The sequence below is a fragment of the Patiria miniata genome, unplaced genomic scaffold (assembly GCF_015706575.1).
Source record: "Patiria miniata isolate m_02_andy unplaced genomic scaffold, ASM1570657v1 HiC_scaffold_15, whole genome shotgun sequence".
NCBI lineage: Eukaryota > Metazoa > Echinodermata > Asteroidea > Valvatida > Asterinidae > Patiria > Patiria miniata.
Window position 1 is genome coordinate 1079972 of NW_024037053.1, and position 22031 is coordinate 1102002.

The 22031-nt window shown below is 39.5% G+C and overlaps 1 protein-coding gene across 1 annotated transcript in view; it reads left to right on the plus strand.

Moving 5' to 3' along the window:
* Nucleotides 1-22031, plus strand: part of LOC119722337 (sorting nexin-14-like) — a 29631-nt gene that overhangs the window by 5633 nt on the left and 1967 nt on the right. Inside the window, exons 7-29 of the mRNA XM_038192389.1 lie at nucleotides 458-533; nucleotides 1301-1345; nucleotides 1592-1675; nucleotides 2578-2692; nucleotides 3348-3503; nucleotides 4157-4214; nucleotides 4833-4899; nucleotides 5888-5943; nucleotides 10645-10730; nucleotides 11500-11564; nucleotides 12070-12269; nucleotides 13472-13521; nucleotides 14012-14115; nucleotides 15277-15379; nucleotides 15503-15543; nucleotides 15728-15798; nucleotides 16749-16794; nucleotides 17487-17616; nucleotides 18642-18735; nucleotides 19549-19619; nucleotides 19970-20065; nucleotides 21608-21699; nucleotides 21841-21897. Of these exons, the coding sequence (XP_038048317.1) occupies nucleotides 458-533; nucleotides 1301-1345; nucleotides 1592-1675; nucleotides 2578-2692; nucleotides 3348-3503; nucleotides 4157-4214; nucleotides 4833-4899; nucleotides 5888-5943; nucleotides 10645-10730; nucleotides 11500-11564; nucleotides 12070-12269; nucleotides 13472-13521; nucleotides 14012-14115; nucleotides 15277-15379; nucleotides 15503-15543; nucleotides 15728-15798; nucleotides 16749-16794; nucleotides 17487-17616; nucleotides 18642-18735; nucleotides 19549-19619; nucleotides 19970-20065; nucleotides 21608-21699; nucleotides 21841-21897 (1963 nt within the window). The remainder of the gene's footprint in view (nucleotides 1-457; nucleotides 534-1300; nucleotides 1346-1591; nucleotides 1676-2577; nucleotides 2693-3347; nucleotides 3504-4156; nucleotides 4215-4832; nucleotides 4900-5887; nucleotides 5944-10644; nucleotides 10731-11499; nucleotides 11565-12069; nucleotides 12270-13471; nucleotides 13522-14011; nucleotides 14116-15276; nucleotides 15380-15502; nucleotides 15544-15727; nucleotides 15799-16748; nucleotides 16795-17486; nucleotides 17617-18641; nucleotides 18736-19548; nucleotides 19620-19969; nucleotides 20066-21607; nucleotides 21700-21840; nucleotides 21898-22031) is intronic.

Here is a 22031-nt window from a genome sequence, read left to right on the forward strand (position 1 = left end):
TAATGTCTTGTACAGTAGAACATCACTATAACAAACATGATGGGGTCCAGAAAAGAGGGTTATAGTGATAGAGTATAAAGTGCAACCTCTTTTGGCGGGTTGGGAAATTTAATTTTACCTTCTGGACATGATAATGTGCCTAAAAAGTTGATGAAATAATACATTTTGTTTGATCCAAAAAAAGAAATACAAAGGAGGATGTTTGTAACAACCAAATGTTATTGTAGCAGGGTTCGTTATAGCGACATTCTACCCTCGTTATGTCTTTCATTTACTCAAGACTTGTAGACAAGGTACTATCGCTTGATATGGACCAACCTCCAACAAAGCTACTTTTGAGATGTCTTGTATCAGTACAGTGTTTGCGATGTGAAAAAGAAAAATTGCCTGCTAGATGTAAAAGCTTACAGGGATAATAGCATGATTTTTCTTGGATGTGTGTGTGTTTTTTTTTCAGGGCTACCCAAACATTTGTGCGAGAAGTGGCAAGCGGGTCTATCTTCTTACTCGGGATGGACGTTGTGGCCGACCCAGTAAGTAAAAACTTCTATTATACAAGAAATAAGATATTTAATGTGAGGTGGTAAATGAATGTTTTTTTTGGGCAGGAAACCAGTGCCGTATTAATTTAGAATTTTTGTTGTTGTTATACTGGAAATATGCATTCTTGGTATTCTTGGTAAAACTGCAACAACTTTGTTCTGTGAAAAAAATAGAAGTGTTTTAAAATACAGTGTGTCTGATATATTACATATTCATTGTGTGTCGGCCATTTTGAAAACATTTAAGAAGACCGTTCGTCTTTGTCGCTCGTGTCCACTAAAGTTAGTGGCAAACAGTCGGTCACATTTGCACTTGGAAGTAAGTGTAAGTTGTAAGTGGAAGACACCCCAGATGTGTCCTGTGTTGTCTTTCATGCGTAGTCTATGCAGCTAAGGCCAAGTTCGGGCAAGGACCATTAGTCGACTAGTGGTTGATTTGTGACGTACCTTACGCCTGCGCACTAATAGCAACGTGCGAACGTCTCTAGTCAAACGCTGGTATGTCATCGCAAAACTTCTGGATCCTGGCTCCCTGCTAGCGTTAGGAATGCGCGCGGCTATTGGTTACCAGCGAAGCAACCAACCCCAGTAGGCTGGTTCCAAATAGTCGACTAGCGTAGTCAACCACCGTCGACTAGACAGAGTTCGGGCAAATGTTAGTTAACCATTGGTCAACTATAGTCCTTGCGCAAACTTGGCCTAAATATATAAATTTCTTTTGGGTGAAATTCTGACTTTCTATTATATTTTTCTTGCAGGATATTGTGAACAAGCTTCTCATGATATTCTTTGATGAAGAACCAGTAAGTTTTAACATGCACTGAGAACACTAACACTGTGAAATTTGATTATTTCAACGTTAATTTTTCTTACTGTTATTTTCAATTTATTTTTGAGCCATAGGTATTTTAAACAATACCTCTATGCTACCACAGAGGTATTTCTGTGATTTATTGAACGACTGTATTGTATGAATACAACACAAATTAAGTAATAAAAACCACAAAATACAGTTCTTTTTTAACATTTTGTTTCATTTTCCTGTGCAGTTCCCACCGGCAACAGATCCTCCATCTGAGAAAGTGGTTCTGTTGGAATCCTTCAGTAACATCCATCCCGTCAACAAGTCTAGCGTAAGTCTTGATATCTCTCATCGGGCCCAAGAAAAGTGGTTGTGCTGCCCTCGCATGAAAAATATCAGTAGTGTTGGTCGGTCAACCGTTTCTTTTCTGTTTTTGGTGGGTATACATAGTTCACATCATAGCCTCTGGCCTCATGGTTAAGGGCACTGAATTCGTGGTCTGTGGGTAAAGCTGCAGGTTTTGGGTTCGAGTCCAGCCCAGGGTCATGGTGTGTGTGCCCTTGGGCAAGGCACTTTGTCACTCATTGCCTCTCTCCACCCAGGAGTAGATGGGTACCTGTGAGGGCAGAGATGGTTATTGTGATTGAATTAGCTTCCTTGTGCCTAACAGGCTGCATCGTGCTGTATACTCCCCAGGGAGCTGAGTTGGTATTTGGAATGTTTAATTGGCCCAATGATCAGGGTTAATAATAACGTAAAGCGCTTTGATCGTAGTTAAAAGCGCTATTATAAGAACCTGTTATTTTTTTGTTACCAGTTCCCCTCTACCAACATACACAAAACGTTTAGGCTACATGTACTGCACATGCCAACTATGTGTGCAAAAACTGTGCATGCATATACATGCATGTGATACAATGTACAGCGCATGTACATGCAGTACATCACACCACATTCCCCAAGCCTCAGCCTCAGTTACACATACACAATATGGCATTTTCAAACTGTACTACCATTTAGGTATGCACGGTTTGTGACAGAATGCAAAATTGTGGCATTACAGAGAAACAGGAATGGTAAGATTAAATTTAATTAAATTTTTTTTCCAGTGAAAAAATAATACATCCGTTGGGAGATTTCCAGATTTTTGGATCAGTTGGATGAATGATGATGTTTTAGGAATAAAGTTTTTCAAGTTTTGAAATTTGTCATTTTTTTTTTATCTGTATATAGGCTCTGCAGTATGAGATGTCTGAGATCTTGGGGACCCACTCTCTCCTCTTCCCATTCCTTCAGTACATGAAACGAGATGGGGCTCTAAACATCTTACAGTTCTGCCTGACAGTGGGTACGTGACTGGGCTCCATGACACTGAGTTGCTAAGCAGATTCATGTTCTAAACAAAATTGAGTAGGGAACCAGTTACAAAGTAATATATCACATGAGATTTCGGCTGGTAACCTTTACTGTTTATTAAAGATACTGTTTTCTGTAGGGAATAACCAGGCCCAATTCCTTGGCCCAGCTTACAGTTTACGAAAAATCCCTGCTTACTATAGCAGAAAATTTCGTGCTTATAGTAAGCATATTTCATGGGTTAGGGAGGAATTTTGGCTTCCGCGCATGCATACATGTACATCCGTAACTAAGGATTTGGTCCTTACTGGGTTAGCACAGAACTGTTAGCACATAATGGTGATCGTAAGCGCGTAATGCTGTGCTTAGCACTGAGCGCCGTGAAATTGGGCCCTGGTTTGAAGTTGAAGGGTTAGTTATTGGGTGCATTCGAGTAGCTCTCCTCTGGGGTCACAGTAAATGGGTTCAAATATGCACCGCTTCCTTTTTAGACCAACTATGAATATTTATCTTTTTACCCCACCACTTCATCATTTCTTTAAGTTGCACACAAAAACCTCTGTGTCATCCGTTTCGGTCGCTACCTGCAAAATAAACCACCGCTTTTTGAAAGATAATGTGATAATTTACATATTTGTACTTTGCAGAGGATTTTAACAGACGCAGCCTGGTGCCGGACATGACTGACGAACAGAAGAAGTCTCTGCACGGGGAAGCCCAGGATCTACACCTGCTGTATTTTGCCCCCGGTGCCGTGGACAAGATCAAGTTTGACGAGGACATTGAGGCAGAGATGCAAGAGAGTAAGACTGTGGCTATCGCTATGGCTATTGCTATGGCTATTCACAGCAGTGTAGTAATGACAAAAAGAGAGTAAGGCTGTGGCTATTGCTATGGCTATTGCTATGGCTATTGCTATGGCTATTCACAGCAGTGTAGTATTGACAAAAAGAGAGTAATGCTATGGATATTACTATGGCTATGCGCATTGGTGCTGTAATGGTAAGAACTGAAGCCGTAGCACAAAGCGCCCAATTCCGGTGTAGGAGAACATAAATGTTTCACAATAAAGAAAAGCTGTCTTTGTTTTTGGTGTGAATATTGATATTGACAAGGCATCATGCAGGGTTTTCAAAAATCATATGAACCATCTGCTCCATCCATTTCGAAGAAAAAATCTTTGCGATATATGGCCATATTTTTCCTCATTAGTACTATTAACCCTAACTCCCCAGCCTAATTTACTAGGAACCATACCCATTCTGGCAAATTCAAACAACCACATGGGAAATTGTACACACACACTGTTGGACTTAGTTTCTGGAGGTATGCCAACCCCAATGTAAAAGACCATCAGTTTAGGGGCACTGTACCTATCCCAACAAAACAAAACCTGCTGTTGAACTTTGATGGGCTGAGTTCGGTTAGGGTTAATATTATTTTTGTTGTATTTCAGTTGTTAATGGACCGTACGAAGGTGTAACAAGACTCCGGACCTCATCAACTTTGTTCAGGTAAAAATCTCAACATTTGTGAGGCGTTCTGGCAAAATGAGACAGAACTGGGCAGAGGTCGAGATGAATGTTTGCTGGTATTGGGAAAGAATAAAATTCTCCTTACAATACTGTTTGTTGCACTTCAATTGGACGTTCCGTTAACAAGTTATGGCTGTTTAAATTTGCATCTATTGACATGTCAAAAAAGTTGAATACTGAGAAAAAGGCCTTTAAAGTTTTGAGTTTTGTTGTGAAAATGAATGATGCCAACTGTTTTCCTTTAAACCACTTTTATTTCACGATGTTTATTCTAGCAAAAGGCCTTTAAAGTTTCGAGTTTTGTTGTGAAAATGAAAGATGCCAACTGTTTTTCCTTTAAACCACTTTTATTTCATGATGTTTATTCTACTTCTGTATAATATGTATAGTAGACATAACAAAGTATAAATCTGAAATCACCAACATTCAGTTTTGTTTGGTAAATTTCTCCACTGTGGCCTTTGCCCAGTTCCGTCTCATTTTGCCAAAACACCTCACATTTGTGAGATTTTAACTAACAGTATGAAACACGATAGAGTTCAACATACAAGTCATTGGTTATTGGTTTGACTACGATTCCTTCTTTTTTCCGGACAGAGCCTACGAGCATGCCTACAAGTTGATGGAGAATGTCTTCTGTCCACTTTTTCACCACAGCGATGAGGTAATTTGCTTGAATTCCTAATAACGAAACCAAGAATTCTTCAAAACCACTCACGGCACTGTAGCTCGCAAACCCAACACACGCACATTACATTTGTCAAGGATTTGTAATACAAACATGCTGTTGCTTGTATTATTATTAGCACCGTACTACATCGCTTTACAATGTAAATATTGTCTGAAGAATCTATAAAAAACATACAGTTTGGGGCAGCACAGGGAGTAAAAGGCAAAGCGGTTTGGGGGCACTTCATGGACTACAGGGTGAGCAAAAAAAAAATGAAACCAAAATTGCGAGACCATTGTTTTAGTGAAGTTCTGCATGTAGCACTTTCAAAATCTAGGATATGAAAGCTCAATTCATAAGCTTTCTTTTAGTACAAGAATCATTCAAATCACTCATGTACTTGTAAAGTTACAGAGTTTTTAACACAACCGCCGTTTTAAGGTTCTGTCCACGGATCACAAAAAGTTCACAGTGTTCTTTCAGCAAAACGAAAACATCACTTTTTGTCCACATTACTTTTTGATTATAATTTTTAAGTGTTAAATTTTGTTGTTGTATAATTGTCTTCAAATCTTGTCGAGTATTGCCAAGATGGGAAAGCTACAGCGTATATAAGAACAGTTATAATAACAACCGAAAATATTAGCCTTAAGGAGACATTCCCATAGACTTGCGCACACATTTTTTTCCCGACCTTCCTGGCCCCAAACCCCAAGTTTCCCTTATCCTACCCCCACAAATGTTGGTATTTTTTACTAACTGGACCACGAGCAATCGGTCTAGCCTGTTTGGGACCGTAAAATTTTGCCTCTAAATAGGAGCTGAGGCATTAGGGAGACATTGAAATGTCTCCCTAATGCCACATGTCTCCCAAAGGTATAACTTCTGATGCTAAGGTGCCTCCCAAATGGTACTATTTACGATAGCATTCTCATTACCATTATTTTAATTATATTGATAATCGTTTCTAAATTTTGCTCAGTATTTCACCCTGATGTGCGGCAAAAGACGGCAAGTCCTTCCCAAGCAGGCAACAAGGTAAGCACACCATGCAGTTTAATAATGCGTCAGCAAAGGTATTAAAAAAGAAGTCAAGTACTTAGTTGAAATACTTCAGTTTTTTGTATTTATTATGGTTTAATTCATTTCAATTTGTCCATTTTTACACCATGAATACATTCTCCATGGATAAATTCACCGTCAGTTCCATGTGATAAACACATTTTTTGCACTTACGCACTTTTAAGGTATTGTATTAGAACGTACTACGTTTGGACCCTATGTTCAAGAGTTTAAAACTGACTTGATGCTTAGCACATACCTCATGGTGCAAGGGAGTTTTGTTCAGTAAAAGCCTTTTATTCCTTTTCTGGTGTCATGAACACACACACAGGTAGCCTTGTTCAGGGCATTCGACGATAGCATACGATGATCTATTATCGGCCGCTAAAATAAACAGTAGCCACACGCTTTGCTACTGTACGAAGTGTGAACAGCCACCTCACGCGGCTAGGCTACAATATGCAAATCTGTTGGTGCTGAACGAACACCTTGGAACAACCCTTCACCTTGCTTATGTTTTTCTTTATTTTATCGCTGGATTACCAGCAACCGCTATCGATCATCAGACCCTATCGCCGAACGCCTTGTCACTTAGGCTGATATTTTAACTACAATATATGACATATTAGTCTAGGTTAAAACATTAAAGAGAGTGTGGTTCTTACACATGTAAATGGGAATTGGAAAATAAAGTTGGTTTTACAGATTTCCAGCAAACAACATTGTTGAAATATTTGCAAGACATCCCAAGTTTGTTTTTGATTTTTTTTTTTGGTATGAACTATATTTTCTTAAATTTGCAGCCGCACCATGTGCCTGGGCTGATAACATTGGGCCCAAAAATGTCCTCTTTTGATCACTTGAAATGATATCAAATTATGTATCTAGAAGCCGGCCTCAGGTCGACCCACGATTTGCTTGTGCCACGACGGAACCATTGGCATCAAGCAGAAAATTAATGCTCTGGTCACAAAACTGAGAAATCTTGTGATTCTCGTGGAACAGGCAGCATCTCAACACAAAATAATCACAACCATCCTCATGTCACCCACGACGCGACGACGATTCCACTTCATAGACAGTCATGTGACTTCTTTAACAATAGGGTGTTGATACAATCAAATGTCATCCACGACCACACCAGCTGTTTATTCAGCCATTTCCGCCACACACTGATTGGCTATACGACTGCGATGATTCCCGCTTGTCGGGACATGTCGCAGAAGTTGAAATTCTTCTACTGTTGCGACTGTTGATTTTTTTAAAGCGCCGACTGATACCTCAGTTACACTCAGGTTGCAAAAAACGGGCGACTGGTTTGTTCCCGACGATCATAGCTCAGGCACAGCTTGATACTGAAAAGTCAGTCGCCAACTGTTCTGTGTCACCGCATTGTCGACCTGAGGGTACCTTTACCCTTTGGGAATTCATGAAAATAATTGTGGCTTTACCTTCAAATGCATGGGTGAATACTCTATCAATAGCTTTGTTTTTAGGATAAAGCCAGTTACATAATAGTCATTTACATCTCAGATACAACATTTTATGCAGATTTATCGTGATCAATATTGAAGATGGTTAGCTCTTTGCATTATGGCCATTACGGTTTAATGTTTTACCTCTGTGGTAATTAAGGATGTGACTTTGCGTTTAATGGTCAGAAAAAACAATAGTGTGACGCCACAGGAGTTTGTTAGTTGGTTTTAAATCTGGCTTGGTTTTTCAGTCTCAGACCTAGTTAAATGTACAGTTTGGTTTCTCTTTTGAAGTTGAACCACTAAGTGTTAAGATTGCTTCCTAATTGGTACTTGGTGCATGTTTGGGAGGTACATGTTCTGGAGTGCCACTCATGATGAGGATTAGTTCATTGGGTAAGTTTAAGCGGATCTCACAACTTTCACATCATCAGAATCTTCAACTCAAGACATTTGGAGCTCAAAGCGCTTGTGAAGCATTCTTCACGGCATTCTTCACTTGAATCTGCATGATTTGGAAATTGCACAGAGCCTCGGACGTCGTAATGCATTTACAATTTTTGCTGCTGTGGTTCGCATGCTGTCTCAAGAAACATTTCAATGGGAGTGGCCACTGTACACAAACACACCAGGGTTTTATGGTGAAGTTGGAATTAATACTCTAACCCTGCTTTGACTTTGTATGATTTGTTTTCTGCGAACCCTTGCTTTTTTAACGCTACTTACTCACTGAGAAGCCCTGATCAGGAGCTTCCATCTCCTGTCCCGCCTCCTGTGCTGATCCCTCAGCCTGCCACGCCTCCTCCACAGCGGGCTGTCAACTCAATCAAGTAGGCCACGCCCACTTTTCTTTGTTCATACATGAATATTAAAATCTGGGATCGGACGAATACATAGGTGCATGTTTGTGTTCAGAATTGTGTAGACTAACCAAAGGAAGAGATTTTACTTTACTCCCTATGCATATTCATGAACTCCGCCTGACACGCCTCCCATACAGTGGGCTGTCAACTCAGACAAGTAGGCCACGCCCACTTTTTGTAATACGACAAAACCTGGAAATGGTAGGATGTGTTGATATAGATTTGCATGCTTGCATACAGTATGTTAGACAAAACTATGATGCATATTCATACAAGTTAATCAAAATATGCATGAATCTTTGCGGGCAGTCATCTTGCTATATGGAAGAGATGGCATCTCATTTTTCCCCCCAACAAATACAAAAAATGAGAAAGTGTCTTTTTATGGCTATTATTAAAGCCAAACAAACATAATGTGATAGTTTAGTCATTGTAAAAAATACTGTTTATAGTTCGAGAAAATAATTATTGTAATCTCCTGATTGTTTTGCATGGCACTTTTATGTACCAGTGTTGTTGATTGCAAGGTTGTATTTGTGTATGACATGAAACCCCTTTCCTTGCCTACAGATCTTTTGTACTACATGTATGTACAACATTGGTAAACCCTTGCCTGTGTGTCATTGGTTGACTAATGTTTTGAGAACGATTATTGGTGTTAATAGTGGTATTAAAATTTGCAATGAGGAGAATAGTTTTGTGTTCCTGTGGATGATAGAATGTCAACCCTAAATGGTACGAGTGTCCCCCAAAAATGTATGTGTTAGTTAAAGGTATACAACATTTGCAAACATCAAAAATCTAAACTACCAAATTATTATGAAATTCCTTACTTGACTGTAAGTGAATGAAAGTCTCAAGCATCCTGTAAAATCATGGCACCTGCTGTTCTGTCATGTTCAAGAAAGAACATTTTTGTGTCAATTTCCAAGGATGGTTGGCCGACCATCGTTTTTTGGAGAAAAAAAACTGACTTTTTTCAAATACTGCCCCCAATTTATCAAATGTAGTTAGTCCACATTTTGTTTACAAACAGTTACACATCCTTGAACGGTTGCAAGCCAGCTAGTCTGGTTCCCTGACCAGACAATTCCCCGACTTCTATAAATTGTTCCGTTTCGTCTGAAGTAGGGTCAGGGAACCAGACTACCAAGAGCAGAATTTTGTTCTTGGTTTTTCCCCAGCATCTATGAACACAAAACTTTAATTAGTTTAAACAGGTCAGGGTTACAATATTTTATATAAAGTACTTACCCCCAAATCCATCCATTTCTGAAAATTACAGCAAAAACAAAGGTTGTGTATTACTTTTATGCATGTTTGTGATTGTGTGTTTTTGTGGTCGCTATAGTGTCTTGGATGTTGTAGATTTTTGTCATGCACTGTTTATGAAGTACATAAGTGCTAGTAAGGGATAGGCCACAATCATCCCCCCCCCCCCTTTGTGTAAACAACAATTCCTGAGTTTTTGTTTAAGCCTTAATTTCTCTGATAATTGGCATAACATGTCCTCAAAGTTGTCTGTGTGAAATTTTACTCTGGCCATACGTGTACCGATCATTTATACAGGGTGTATCAAAAAAAAAAATGTTGATCCAAAAATAATGGCTTAGTATGTGAAGCTGATGAACTTGACCTCTGTCAGAGTGGCTTCATCTTATAAAGGGTAGTTTGTCAGCTTTCCTTTGATACCGTATTTGCATCTTTGTAATATTCAACAATTTTAAGTTTTCGATGAAGTGCATGGAATTAATGTATGTATTTGGTATTGTTGTAGACAGGGTTATCATTGTAGAACTGGAAGAGTGCATTTTTAGAGACTATTTTCTACAAATGTCTTTTTATATGACTTACAATGAAAATTGTCGTGAAGATTGTATTCAGTAATTGTGAATTTGCATTGCTCATTTTATATGCATATGTTGACATATTTCTGCAGGGGTTTGGGGAATATAGCACTAAAAATATTGAAAAAAACCACAGATTTTAAAATTTGTCTCAGTTATAATGGCATTTTCTCCTGATTGCTCAGAATTTTGTGAAATTTCTAATGAAAATTTTGTTCAAAAAATATTTAAAACTTTACCATTGTTTCAAAGATAAGTTTAACCCATTTTTTTCTGTTAAAACCCCTGCCTAGAAAGTATTATGAAATTATTGTTAGATATCAAATTGTTATTGCTAGATATCATTCAGTTGAGGGGAGCATTCTCTGTCAAGTTCTCAGAATCAGCTTCAACTGAGTTTGAAAATCTGTTTTAAGTCTTAATTTGTACCTGAAATGAAAACGGGGGCTTGACTGTTTTTTTTCATTTTTCAATGTTTTCATTTCTAAAAAGGGTTGTCACCAAGCGTTCTAGTGATCCCATTGCGGCTATGCACAGACTGGGCAGCAGGATTAAAGGAGTATTCCGCAGCTCAAATGGTACATGACAAAGATTCAGTGACCTATCTGGATGTAAATGTGAAACTGACCTTCCCCTAACCCTCCTGGTATCTAAACAGTCACAGACAGTCAAAAAAATCAATCTCCTCACCTGCCATGCCTTCTACACAGGCTAGTCACCAACAGTCAGATCTTATTTCAAGCAGGCACTGTGACTAGTCAAATTCAGTCAACAGACAAAAGCAGGCAAGTGGTAGGCACAGCTGGCTAATCAATCTCCTACAGTCACAGCATAGCTGTGTCAAGTTACATCAACAGTCACAGCCAGCCGATCCTGCTTTATGTAGGTTATTAACTGTTAAAACCAGTCACTTGATTGATGTTATCTGAAAGGACAACTTTGCACTGAATATAACTGAAAGTTTGTAATACCTCACAAAATAAGTTTCAAAAGTTTTAATTTAACTTTAATAATAATAATAATACTGAACATTTATATAGCGCTCTAACTGTCATAGAAAGTACCACAGCGCTTTACACAAAAATTGACGAAAATCCAAAAAAACAAACAAACAAAAAAAAACACACCAGAAAACAGAACAAGAAATAAACCACATTCAAACTTTCAGTTATAGTTTGTTTTTCCATCATAATCAAACGTTTTTTGAAAATATAAATAAATCTATTACAACGTCTTTCTTTAACCAAGCACTCATTTGTGATAGTAGGTGCATGTGACTAATTTTATTTAAAAAAATCGCTGAATTTATAAACTCTAATAGTGTTCCTTATTTTCTTCTTTTTGAAGCCGACAGTGATACTGCCAGTATGTCTTCGTTGGACATCGCTGAATCGGAATCCAGCCAACCCCCAGTAAGTCAATCCACAACCGAGTTGGAATACATAAAAAAACAAAGATGAGAATACACTTTTGATTTATCTCTAAAATGTCTGTGAAATGTCTGTGATATGAATATTTTGAAGTGTACTTTGAAAAGGAACATGCGCCTAACACACTTGATGATTTGGGCACAAAACAAAATCACCCAAGAAAATAGGCCCCAAAATGACCAATACAGTGATATGTTGCTTCAATCAGGATTGAATGTTTTGGCTATTTCTAAGAAAATGGTCCTCAATATCTTTTAACTTTAATACGTGCATCCCCCCCCCCCCCCCCCCCCCCCCCCAAAAAAAAACCCATCTGAATGAACACTACTTGAACCCCATTATATATATATAACAAAAATAACTGTTTATAGGAGACAACACTTTTTAAAACTGGATACTTGAAATAGACATTATTGCAAACATTTTTACATGTTTTGAGGTATGAAACAAAGGAAGTCACCTTTGAACCGTGACCTTTCTCAAACAGTCTGACACAGAACTCCTCTCCGATGAGGAGGAGGCTGGTATGAAGTCGCCAATCCACGACATGAGCGCGTGGAGGGTCAGCATCCCACGGATAGATGCCAGGCTGGACGGCACCAAGGATTACTGTGTGTACGTCATCGACGTGCAGCGGATTGACGTCAAGGAAGGGGGAGGCGAGGAAACATCCTGGGAAGTGGAAAGGTGAGTGTGATAGAACTGTAGGGGGCGCTGTTTGCGACCTACGATCCAGAGCCAAGCTGGAGCATTTTGACGAAGTGTGCTTAATACCAGTGTGCTTACTAGTAATTGAATGCTGCATGTTAAATTAAAAGGTCCATGAAATGAATTTTCTTATGAACACAGTTTGTGCAACTTTGAACTCCTCTTCAATGTTTGAAAACAAATGGGCCTTATTCACGAGTCGGCCATATTGGATTGAGAGTGAGGTTAAAATCTTGATTTTTGAACTTGTGTAGAGAAATGAAACCAAGTTAATTTCTAATTAATTCCAGTCTGCTTCAATGAATAATTTAAAATTTGTAATTAAACATTCCCTAATGTTTAAAGCCAGATTTAAAATAAAAATTGTACCTGCATAAATAGTCTGGCGCCATCCCATTCAACAGTTAACAGTTAATGAAATGCATTCAGGGAACTAGACAAAAATGGCCACCTCGTGAATAAGGCCCATTAACATGTCCCTTTTTGGTTTATTTTATAGACAAGCTAGTGCACTTCTCTAAACATTTAAAAACGTCCACATAACCATCTTTTAAAAGCTGGGCGTTTTCTGTGTTATTCTTGCGAGAATTTCGACTCTCAAAAATCAGACTAATGGGTGCTAGTCGTGAATCCTGCCGCACATGTTCCACTCGTGCATCGCATTTTGCGGATGTGCCAGAAGCAACATTTGTGTATTGTTGCTGTGTGAATAACGTGACACATACACAACGTGTACCGTACCGTACAGTGAATTGACACGGCTGGAAATGTACATGTGTATGCCTCGAAATGTCCGCCGCGTCCGATGTAAACAACGGGGTTTTGTCATCCTATCTCGGGAACTGTAAGACGTTAGGTTAGTTTCCTTTCAACCAGACCTGTAGAATAAGTAAACAATCTAAAAGATAAATTTTTTTGGGGATTTCAGGCCGTAATCTCCCTTTAAGACTGACGAGAATCAAGTGAGGGTATGTTGTTCTCTAGTCTTAGTATATTTGCGCAGTGTTGCGCATGCCGATCTCAAATGGTATCACAACAGGGCACAACTGATTGCCAAAGCAATAAGCATAAAAGCTTGTATTTGTATGTAGTAAATTTGTATGCATTCTGTTGGACACTGTGGCTTACTTACCATTTACAGCACTGAATTGTTCTCATTTTATTTTTTTTTTTTTTTTCAGGCGCTACCACGAGTTTCATGTCTTGGAGACTAAACTCAAAGAATTCCATGGTAAAAGACTTCTTTACACATAGAAGTACTTCCAACCGTTCTCCACTCATCCTCTAGGGGTTTAGTAGATGCTGATCAGTGGCCTAAATTCTTGTGTACTAAAGTTTTCGAGTTTGAAATTGTAGTTTCAAAATGCTCATATTTTAACCAGGATTAATTTCTTGGGCTGAAATTCGGACTTAATATCCCTTACATAAAATACTTCAATTTGCGACATATCAACACACCTTAGAAATTCCTAGTTTTTGAGTAAAATCCATATATCTATTTCGTGATAACCTTGTGGAAACGTATTCACCTATAGAAATTGCCCTGTGGAGACGTATTCAATCTTTTGTTACCTATTGTGCACATGTCTCCAGAGAGTACCATGTAAAGGATCACTGGGACTCGCAGAGGAATTTATGCATGTTTGACCATCACAAATACTCAAATACTTTCGGTTCTGGCAGTAGTGATAATTCGTCTGTTGAATTAATAAAATCATCAGGTATATTCGAGGATGCCCAGTTGCCCCAGCGAAGAATACAGTTTGCCTCAATCTCCCTCGATTTCATGGAGAAAAGAAAAGACAGCTGCGAAAAATTCCTCCAGGTGAGAATCCAGGGTCTCCACAAACTGCTATTGTGGATCCTGAGCACTCGTGCCTGTGACAAGCTACTCAAGATGCTCGAGTCTTGTGACAGTTACTCACTGTGACACCAGTTTCACTATCAGACATTTTGTGAGCACCAACGAAGATCTTAGACTCCAATGCTGTGATGGAGAATTTACAAAGCAGCTGGTTTTAAAAAAAAATGAACAGTGTCACACAGGTCACTTTTTTGGTAGCTCACCCGGAAACTTCAGCTGCTTTATAAGTTGTAACCCTCATAAGCAAAAATGCATTCTGTGCAAAGTTGTCCTTTCAATCAAAATCCATCAAGTGACTGTTTTTAACAGTTAAGGGCTTCCAGCCTACATAAAGCAGGATTGACTGGCTGTGACTGTATGTGTAACTCAATACAGCTATGTTTTGACTGAAGGCGATTGATAAGACAGCTGTATGTGCCTACCAGTTGCTTGCTTTTTTTTCCGTTGACTGAATTTGACTAGTCGCAGTGCTTGCTTGAAATATGATCTGACTGTTGGTGACTAGCCTGTGTAAAAGGCATGGCAAGGAAATAGGATTGGGTTTTTGACTGTCTGTAACTGTTCAGATAGCAGGAGGGTTAAAGCCTACAAGAAATTTTGCTTTATTTCTGAACCTAGGCTATTGATAGCATGCTTTTTGTTTGTTTGAGTAACTTTAGTAGATTGATGTGGTGTGATAACTAGGCAAACACTGTTATTGCAAAATCATCTGGCAACTTGGCGCATTTGTGAGGGCATGTTTTTTTGGGTATTTGAAGAAAACATAAGTGGTTTCTAGGAACTGATGAAAAACAAAACCTGTAATAGGTCTCTCTCAAAGGCGGCCATCTCTGTAGGAGAACTGCAACTGCATATTTTACGCAATCGAGCACACATTGAGCAGTGTTGAAAATGATTCAAACACGCGCACTTGTTGCTCGAAATGTGTTCGAAATACGATGCAGCCGATGCGCGTTATGCAAGTTGACGCTCAAAATGCCGATGCGCGTGGCTGGTCTGTAGGAAATGACGTCATTTGAGAGAGACCTATTTTAGGCCCAAGCTTGACTGGTATAATGTTTCAGCCCAGATGCTCTGAACTTTCGCCCATCATCGCAATCTTTGTCTGTTTCATGCTTGCAGACACTCTTGACTAAACCCACCTTACGAAGCAGCCAGCTCCTCTACAGCTTCCTGACCAAGAGTGAAGAGTTTGTCAACAAGTTCTTGGGAGATGTCAACCTGGGTATGATAAGGACTACAAATATAGGAATAAATGTACAATGGATTCAGTGAAGTACAAAAACCGCAGTCTTTCCTATGCAAATTGTTGTCCCATACAATTTTTGTTCTTATTGCATTTCTACAGGGAAGTTGGTCAGAACGATGTCTTACAGAGTTATCAAAGAGGTAAGAACATTATTGCTCTATCTTTTTCCTCCTTTGCAATGTGTTACATCTTTCCAATCTTTAATAGATACAAATTTAATGTATGATAATTTTCCAAACAAAATTATTTTTGACGCTGCTTGAGTTATTTTTTGTTTAATAATATGACGGCATATTTAGTTAAGTTTTAAAAATTTCTTTGTAGCGAGGGCAGCATCTGGATCCATTCCTGCAGTCGTTCATTGCCTCCGTCGAGGCACCAAAACCAAAGGCAGGGTAAGAAGATTCGAATCCTGTTCCCTCCCTCTTCGTAACATTTTGAAAACAAGTAGCATTTCCCATATGTTTCCAGCAGAACTGGACTTTCCTGAGTCAGTGTGCATGATGCTTGGCACGAGTTTCTGGACTTTTTGTAAACGCTGTATACTCATTGTTGTCCGAGGGCATGTGAGAAAAAAATTCACAAGCTTACTCGGGGGGACTCACACCCGCGACCTCCTGCTTACTAGTGCAGACATCTTACCATCAGCCACTGAGCTTGCCAGGGTCAGCTGGCTGGTTCGAGTCTGATGTAGTCTTCGTCCGAGCCTGGATTTGGATTTTATTCCCCTTATGTAGTCGGTCTGTGACAAGCGAAGTCGCTATCAACAAGATGAATAAACTCCAGTCTTGGCAATATTGGCAGCGCTACCCAGGGAATTCCAAGCATACTTCATACATGCGCGTTATATTCAAGCTAATGCATGCGCGTGAGGTATGCTCAAATGTTCTTGGGTAGCACTGCCAATATTGCCAAGAACTGGTTTGATTGAAATTGTTGATAGAGACGCGGCAACTTAAAACCGCGTTTGTCGTGAGACTAACTGCAAAATAGGGAAATAAAAGTGCAGTCTTGGATCAAGACTAAGTCTGATGAAGCAGTGGGTACCGCAACCAAACTTTTTATGAGATGGAATTTGTGTTGGGGAGATGTAAATTTTATATACTGGGTTTGTGCCCTTCGCTGACGTATTTTATAAACAATGTGTACTCAGTTCTTTTTAGGCTTGTTATTTTACATGCTTAATAAATAAATAAAATAAATTAATGCTAAGACCATCTTGTAATACAACCCCATAGATGCACATGATGAGGTGCATGTATGCATGTCCAAGTTTGAATAGTATTGATGGAGTTGCCGTGATTTATGCGTAAACATTTCATCAGTGTTGAACTTTTTTTCTCAGAAAAATGGCAGAAACAGTTGACCCAGCCAAGCACCTTGCTGAAAAGGTTGGATTTTCCCTAATATTTTTTACATAAATACAACTTTATTTGGTTTGTAATGTTTTATGTTTGTACATTTCAAATTTTTGTGTTTTACCAGTATAAAATATAAAATATATTAATATATTACCAAAATATTTTAATCTTGTTTTTTTTGTTTCATTATACCAACCCATAGAACATCTAGTGCCCCAAGCTACCTAGCCTGTTACTCCCTGCACCGCCCTAAACCTGTTCCACCCCAAACCTGTACCGCCCCAAACCTGTACCGCCCCAAACCTGTACCGCCCCAAAACTGTGCCGCCCCAAACCTGTACCGCCCCAAACCTGTACCGCCCCAAACCTGTGCCGCCCCAAACCTGTGCCGCCCCAAACCTGTGCCGTCCCAAACCTGTGCCGCCCCAAACCTGTGCCGCCCCAAACCTGTACCGCCCCAAACCAGTACTGCCCCAAACCTGTACCGCCCCAAACCTGTACCGCCCCAAACCTGTACCGCCCCAAACCTGTACCGCCCCAAACCTGTACCGCCCAAACCTGTACCGCCCCAAACCTGTACCGCCCCAAACCTGTACCGCCCCAAACCTGTACCGCCCAAAAACCTGTACCGCCCAAAAACCTGTAAGCCTCAGTATACATTTTAGAAAAACAGTTGTGAAGAATGCCGTCACTCTATCATTCTTGACTGTTTCTGATCACAGCTGGACAGTCCCATATTTGGTGATAATGCCGGTCTGCCCTTGGTACGAGAAACGCTCAAAGAACCCGGCCCGGATCCCTCGGCAGACTACCTACAACTCAACGGGATATTTGACTACATTCTCTACCTTGGTGAGTCAGTGTCAGCAAAGAATCAACTTGATTTGAGACAAAATTGAGCCAGTTTTCGGGCGAGGATCATCGGGCAGCACGTGGTTGATTTGCGCCCATGCATTAACCCTAACTCCCTAGGCCTTTTTGCTAGGATGTAGCCTCAATCCTGCGAAATCATCCAATTGGCCTCATGGAAAAATAGCATATAGTCTCAATCCTGCAAAATCCTCCGCTATTTCTTGAGTATGGTCCGTGGAGGGGTGACAACTGTCTGAATCCTGCAAAATCCTGCGGCAGTGACTGTCAGTATGTTGGGGCTTGGCCAGTGACATCCTGGAGCAGTACGGAGGATTTCAAGCATAATCCATGCCCGGTATATTTATGCATGGCTGACCAAAAACAACACAAGGTCCGGCCAAAAACCTTGACAAAGTGCATCCTACAAAATCAGTAACGCACTTTTGCCATGTAACCTCAATCCTCCAAATTCCTCCACTTTGGCAAAGAGGATTTTGAAGGATTCAGGGTGGTTAGGGCTAAATAGCAGCTTGCGAATGCCTCCTGTAAAACGCTGGTCAATCCTGGCTCCCTGCTTGATCCTGGCTCCCTGCTGTGCATTATGATGTGCACGGCTATTGGTAACCAGCTATGGAACTCTGCCCTGGGCTCTGGTCGAACTATGGTTAACTATAGTCCTCGCTTGCACTTGTCTTTGCTGTCATATTGGTACAGATTTACATGTACATAAATATTGAATAGTTGTAGCTGAGCCCTCACAATTCATGCCACGTTACATATAAGCACAAGCCAATGACATGGCAATCACAAATCATCCACTTTCAAGTCAATTAACAAGCAATTCAAATATGGGAAGCATTCTGGCAAAATGAGATGGAACTGGGCACAGGCTGAGGTGGAGAAAAATAGGGCGGGGAAGGAACTGGTGTGATATGTCTACTACAGAGACTTTTAAGAAATAGTATGAAAATTGTGAAAGAAAAGTGTTCGTAAGGAAAAACAATTACTCTTTGTTACTTCCTCAGCCACTGCCGTATTCAACGTTGCTCCATGGATGCACCAGGGGCTGATAGTCTTCCAGAAACTCTTCAAGAACTCACTGGAGACATTCCTTGACAGGTACCTCAGACTACGCAATCACTACCTGAACAGTACATGGCACTTTGTGGTCGCTTTAGAAATTTCCAGTGGGAGGAACACACCGAATGCACATACTGTTTCACGCATGTATTGCTCCAAGTAGACACAAACTCGTTTCACGCTGAATGTACACAACCTGTGGCATCAGGCATCATTGGAAACACGTTTGAACGTTCCTCCTAGTCTTCCCAAACTGTCTCTTTATAACTGTTAAAGGGTTGCTTTGTGAATGAAGTCCGTAACTAAGCACATGTACATTAGGGCTGTCCCAAATACATGTATACCGAATATTTCGATCATCAACTGAATATTCCAAAACAATTAAAACAACTATGCACATACACACACATTTGCTATGTTATTTTATCGTAAAGTTGGTCACTTTATTGTCAGGCGGTTCATTTTCCCATCCCTTTAGAAGGATAAAGCCCTTGACATTTATAAAATACTGACTTGTAAAAAACTCAAGCTGCCCATATTGATCACTACATGCAAATTTTAACTGGCGCGTTCTGCACACAAATATTCACGCAGTTGCGGTAGGCAGTTTTGAATATCCAAATATTTAATTGAATACTAAATTGTTCAAAAATGGGCAGTCATACTCTACATTTTGCCAGATGCTAAAGAGGTAAAGTATTGTCAGAGAGTTCACTCAATACTATAAAGATAAGAAACTATAAGCTGGAGAAAAGCTGGAAGATAGTAACCAAGTAATCATCTCGCAGTGTTTAACCCTCCCCCCCCCCAAAAAAAATGGGGGATTACATCTTTAATTTTTTTTCATTTCAGCTATCTGGCCAAGAAATTGGAGATTGTGCAGTCAGAGGAACAAGTGGAAGACATCATTCATAATCTGAGAGGTAACTGGCACCATTTTAACATGTCTAGGATTGGATTGAACTTGCCGGCCTCTATTCATTTTTTGAAACAAGTAGTAATTTAGGCAGTTAGTCCATAAGTATACTGAAACATAAAGTGGTATTGTAGAAACCATCCCTGTTCACATAAGGTACCAAACATAAAGCATTTAGAAGCCTTGTTAATGAACGTCATTGACGTGATACATTCGCATTAGTGTGCAGGAATATCCAAAAAATTGTGAAAACAAATTATCACAAATCAACCACTCATCAGTTAATAATCCTCGAACGAACTTGCATATAAATTGTGTTGTAAAGAAAGATAAATGTTTTGTCTCGTTTGAATCCAGATGTTCTTTTCTTTGATGATGAGCCTCCAAGAACAGATGCCCAGAAGCAGCAGCGCAAGGAGGAAACATTCCAGCAGATGCTCGACTTCTTCCCAAGTATGTCTCTCTTTACCCCTTCTTCTAACTCCCCTACTTCTAAACTCAATTCATAAATACCTAAGACAGTTTATCCATTCCTATTGGTCGAGAGCCCATCACATGGGTGGTTATGAAATAGTTGATAAAACACCAGCTGGCTGGTTTTAAACATTTTTCCGGTGTCACCTGAAATTTGGACTCCTATGAAATCTGGTCCCTTTTACCCTTAATGGGCCTTATTTACGAGTTGGCCATTTTTGTCGAGTACCCTGAACGTATTTCATTAATTGTTAACCGTTGAATGGGATGGCGCCAGACTATTTATGAAGGCACAATGCAGCCTTATTTTACTGTCATTTTTTTTTTTTAATATGGCTTTAAACATTAGGGAATGTTTAATTACAAATTTTAAATTATTCATTGAAGCAGACTGGAATTTATTATAAATTAAGTTGCTCTCATTTGTCTTCGCAAGTTCTAAAATTTAAGATTTTACTTAACTTTCAATTCAATATGGCGGACTCATGAATAAGACCCATTGGTTGAACAATCCCAATCTTCATGCGCAATACTACCAATGAGTCCGTAACTCTGGCTCTGCCGCGTTCTGCGCCATACCGTGCAGTACGTGCCACGCGGGCCAATCTCCATATAAGCAGATTTTTTAGTACTACTCGCGAGAGGCACATACCATAACATAGCTTGAAGGGTGTCTAAAAAAACATGAATTCAATTGTTCAACAAAATTATTTGAAATTTATAAGTTTTGACTTAATTGGCTTTTTTACCCAAAGGTATTCATGAATGGGAATAAATATGTGCTTGGCCAGTATTAAACAAGTACGTTTAAAAGCAGCTTGGGGCCTAGTCACTGATAATATGTCCCTCGCCTTCAGCTGAGGCCATTATCCACATTCAGGCCCCAAGCCGGTGATAAACGTACTTGTTTAAAACTGGCCAAGTACATATTAAGGCCAAAAAAAATAGTTGTGCTTCCAATTACATGGCATTCGAAAATAGGGTAGGTAAGTAGTGAATTTTTTTTTTTTGGCCAATTTTTTTTGTGTATGATCATATGGAGGCGTCTGCGTGCAGTCAAGGGTAAAAGGTGAAAATTGATGGTTTGGGGTGTTTTTTCTCATTTTTCCCATAAAAGAATTAGGGTGGGGGCTCTCAGAATAGGGTAGGTAGGGAAACCGGAAGCAGAACTATTATTTTTTTTGGCCTTATTCCGTTATTAAAAATGGAAAGAATGTTGCAACCTTACGCCACTGTTTTCCTCATACATCATCTCAATGAAGGTCAGTCATTGCAAAAATGTTGAAAAGACATGAATCTGCGACAGAGAAATTTTTCTAATTTTGTCAGGAAATTTAATTCTTGACTTGATTTGAAATTTTCTGTACTCTCCATAGACTTTGTACACAACTGCTGAGGTGGCGTCTGGACACTACATTCTTTCCTCAAAAACTATTAATTGGTATGGCAGCCAGAAAGTCTAGGGTTCACGTCCTGTTTTTGTTCAAGTAGTCACTCGTATTTTTCTCTTCATTTACATAGAGCAACTGCATCAGGTGATTGGGGAGGACAAGTTTTGCGCCGGTCTGCGATTCGTCTTTGACGGCTTGCAGTATCCCAAACTCAACAAACAGGTCAGTGATTTTTCTTGTCATGCTATTTTTATCAAAGTGATTTCAGACTCCTGTTTCTACACAAAAGTAATTATTAATGGCAAAGTGCATCACATGCAGGATGAAATCATTTTTCCCCCCTGTTAATTTGAATTGTTTCAGCTTGCCTATACATTGCTCGACATAGTACTTTTGGAGGCTTTTCCTGAACTTGCCGTTGTAAGTATATTTGCAGATATGATTACAAATTAATATTCAACTACATGTACATGGCTATTTTGAGAATATTTATCTAATGGCAAAAACTTGGCTTGCTGCTAAGACAATTTTCTGCTAACACAGCCTTGACCGTA